The sequence below is a fragment of the Etheostoma spectabile genome, chromosome 22 (genome assembly GCF_008692095.1).
Source record: "Etheostoma spectabile isolate EspeVRDwgs_2016 chromosome 22, UIUC_Espe_1.0, whole genome shotgun sequence".
Classification (NCBI taxonomy): domain Eukaryota; kingdom Metazoa; phylum Chordata; class Actinopteri; order Perciformes; family Percidae; genus Etheostoma; species Etheostoma spectabile.
Genome location: NC_045754.1, coordinates 19,934,574 through 19,938,085, shown reverse-complemented (window position 1 = coordinate 19,938,085; position 3,512 = coordinate 19,934,574). Strand labels below are relative to the sequence as shown.

Here is a 3,512-nt window from a genome sequence, read left to right as displayed (position 1 = left end):
AATAACACCAGTACAAACAATGTACATATGATGATGAGCACAGATATGAGTGCAGGATGTGTTTGACGTGTTCCAGGAGAAAAACCTGAACAGCCAACAGACTAAAGGAGACAGAGACAGGTGTGGTGAACTTTCTGAAGTCAATCGACTCACACAGTTGGGTAGACATCCCAGTATTAATCCACCGTGTGATTTTAAATCGCCTCTTCTATGAATGTGTGGTCTGTTGGTTTTCCACATCACGTTTTTGTGGTTGAGGTCCCGTTTTCTTGAGCCACAGTCCTCACTCCAAACACTTTAACTGACACTTATACTACACTTAATATTTACTTAGTGTTAGATGTAGGGCTGGGTACCCAACTGCGATACTTTTTAGACCAAATTGCCTCCATAGTATTGACTAGTTTTCAAAAATGCCTCATCGTTTAACAGCAAATTTCAATACCCAGGACTCAAATCTCATCAGCGTCAGTGAGCCAATCAGCATGCAGCGTGCCTCTACCGAGCACTATAATAATGGTGATTACATGCCTACGCGTTGTAGAGGCATGCAGGGAAAACTCTACATTACGCACCTGTGGCTCACCTGTGTTTGTTGTATTTTTTTGTGATTTACTATATTATTTATTATTTTTTAAACATACAATTTGCAACATAAACATATCCCTCCTCCTTCGTCATCACTACCCACTCAGACAAAAAACAGAAAAGATGACAGAGTAACTACAATATAACAAAATAGACACTAAACCATAAAAACACATGTATAAATGACAACACCAGAAGCCCATCATACATGTCTCTCCCCAGCATGTAGCTTTCCTAGGAGCCCTCCAGAAAGCTCAGATCCTTTTGCCATTTTGTATTATAGACATCTAATCTGGCAAACCGTTTATATGACATCTTTTCAAACGCTGCCACCCTCCTGGTTTGAATGATTTATTTAAGAAAGCACATAGTGGCTCTTTAATCGACGGTTCGACTCAGACTAAAGTGCTGTGATATTAGGAGCTGTCACTCTTAAATGTTTGATTGTACCATGATCATTAAAATGATGTGCGGTTGTTCATTTCCGTGCCATGGTCTCTACGGTCAGAAGAAGACACATATACAGTGCCTTGCGAAAGTATTCGGCCCCCTTAACTTTCACCTTTTGACACATTTCAAGCTTCAAACATAAAGAATACAATTTTTATTTTTGTGAAGAACACCAACAAGTGGGACACAATGTGAAGTGGAAGAACAAAATCATTGGATATTTTAACTTTTTTAGCAAATAAAAAACTGAAAAGTGGTGCGTGCAAAATTATTCGGCCCCTTACTTTCAGTGCAGCAAACTCAGTCCAGAATTTCAGCGGATCTCTGAATGATCCGATGGTGTCCTTAATGACTGATGGTGATAAATAGAATCCACCTGTTGGTGATCAAGTCTCTGTATAAATGCACCTGCTCTGTGATAGTCTCAGGGTTCTGTTGAAAGCGCAGAGAGCATCAAGATGAGCCAAGGAACACACCAGCAGGTCCGATCATGTGTGGAGAAGTTATAGCCGGATTTGGATACAAAAAGATTTCCCAAGCTTTAAACATCCCAGAGCACTGTGCAAGCGATCATTTTGAAACGGAAGAGATTATCAGACCACTGCAAATCTACCGAGACCTGCCGTCCCTGTAAACTTTCAGCTCACAAGGAAGATGATCAGAGATGCAGCCAAGAGGCCCATGATCACTCTGGAAATCACTGCAGAGAACACAGCTGATGTGGAGAGTCTGTCCATAGGACAACATCAGTCGTACATGCACAAATCTGGCCTTCATGGAAGAGTGGCGAAAAAGCCATTTCTCAAAGATATCCATAAAAGTCTCGTCTAAGTTTGCCACAAGCCACCTGGAGACCCCCAAACATGTGAAGAAGGTGCTCTGGTCAGATGAAACCAAATCAACTTTTTGGCCACAATGCAAAACGATAGTTTGGCATAAAAGCAACACAGCTCATCACCCTCACACCCACACCCCACTGCAAACATGGTGGTGCCGCATCAGGTTTTGGCCTGCTTTTCTTCAGCAGGGACAGGGGATGGTTCAGATTGAGGGGAGATGGATGCAGCCATACAGGACCATTCTTGAAAACCTGTTGGAGTCTGCAAAAGCGACACTAACTGGGACGGAGATTTATCTCCAACAAGACAATGATCCCAAACATACAGCAACATCTACAAGGAATGGTTCACATAAACGTACCGGTGTTAAACGGCCAAGTCAAAGTCCAGACCTGAATCCAATGGAATCTGTGGAAAGAACGAAAACTGCTGTTCACAAACGCTCTCCATCCAACCTCACTGAGCTCCAGCTGTTTGCAAGGAAGAATGGGCAAGAATTTCAGTCTCTCGATGTGCAAAACTGATAGAGACATACCCCAGCGACTTGCAGCTTGTATCGCAGCAAAAGGGGCTCTACGAAGTATTAACGCAAGGGGCCAATAATTTGCACGCACCACTTTTCAGTTTTTTATTTGCTAAAAAAGTTTAAAATATCCAATAGATGTCGTTCCATTCACAATTGTGTCCCACTTGTTGTGTGATTCTTCACAAAAAATAAAAATTGTATTCTTTTGTTGAAGCCTGAATGTGTCAAAAGGTTGAAAAGTTCAAGGGGGCCAAATACTTTTGCAAGGCACTGTACATTCTGAAGGCTGTGTAGACTGAAGACATAAATTACCTGATCCATATGAGTGAGTTGTAGAACTCTGGGTCGATGGACTCCAGGTCCTTGAGAATTAATTTCTTGTTCAACATGCGTTTGTAGAAAGGCAGAGAGAAGCCTGTGTCGATGAACTTGCCGTGGAAAAGTGCCTGTGGCAAGAGATAAATAAAATGAGAAAGGAGAATTTTTTTTACTGTGCTGGTCAATTTGAAAATGATTTATGTATTATGTATAATGAGAAGAGTCGTGCAACATGTTTCAACATTGACATTCTGAACAAATATAAAACACATACAGATTGTGCAGTGTCAAAGTACATTTGAGTACAAAATATACCTAAACTTTTTTGTTTTTAGGTTATAAAAGTTCTTTCTTTTCTGAAAAATGTCAGCTTGTTTTCCATACGTTTGCGTAGGTGTTATCGGGACTGTTTGCATACAAGTGAAACTCAAAAAATTAGCATATGGTGGAAAAGTTCATTCATTTCAGTAATTCAACTTAAAAAGGTGAAACTAATATATTATATAGACTCATTACATGCAAAGTTTTGAAGATATATTTTGATGATTAGGGCGTCCAGCTTATGAAAACCCCAAATTCAAAATCTCAGAAAATTAGCAATTACTGAATCATAAAATAGGATTTTAAACAGAAATGTCAGCCCTCTGAAATCATGCATATGTACTCAGTACTTTGTTTGGGCCCCTTTTGCATGAATTACTGCCTCAGTGCAGCGTGGCATGGATGGTATCAGCCTGTGGCACTGCTGAGGGGTTATGGAAGACCAGGATGCTACAATAGCGGCCTTCAGC

The 3,512-nt window shown here is 40.6% G+C and overlaps 1 protein-coding gene across 1 annotated transcript in view; it reads right to left on the bottom strand.

The window, feature by feature from the left end:
* The window catches only part of LOC116672309 (NEDD4-like E3 ubiquitin-protein ligase WWP1), a 37,087-nt gene that overhangs the window by 6,079 nt on the left and 27,496 nt on the right, over window positions 1–3,512 (bottom strand). The window contains 1 exon segment of the mRNA XM_032504061.1: window positions 2,716–2,849. Coding sequence (XP_032359952.1) covers window positions 2,716–2,849 — 134 coding nt within the window.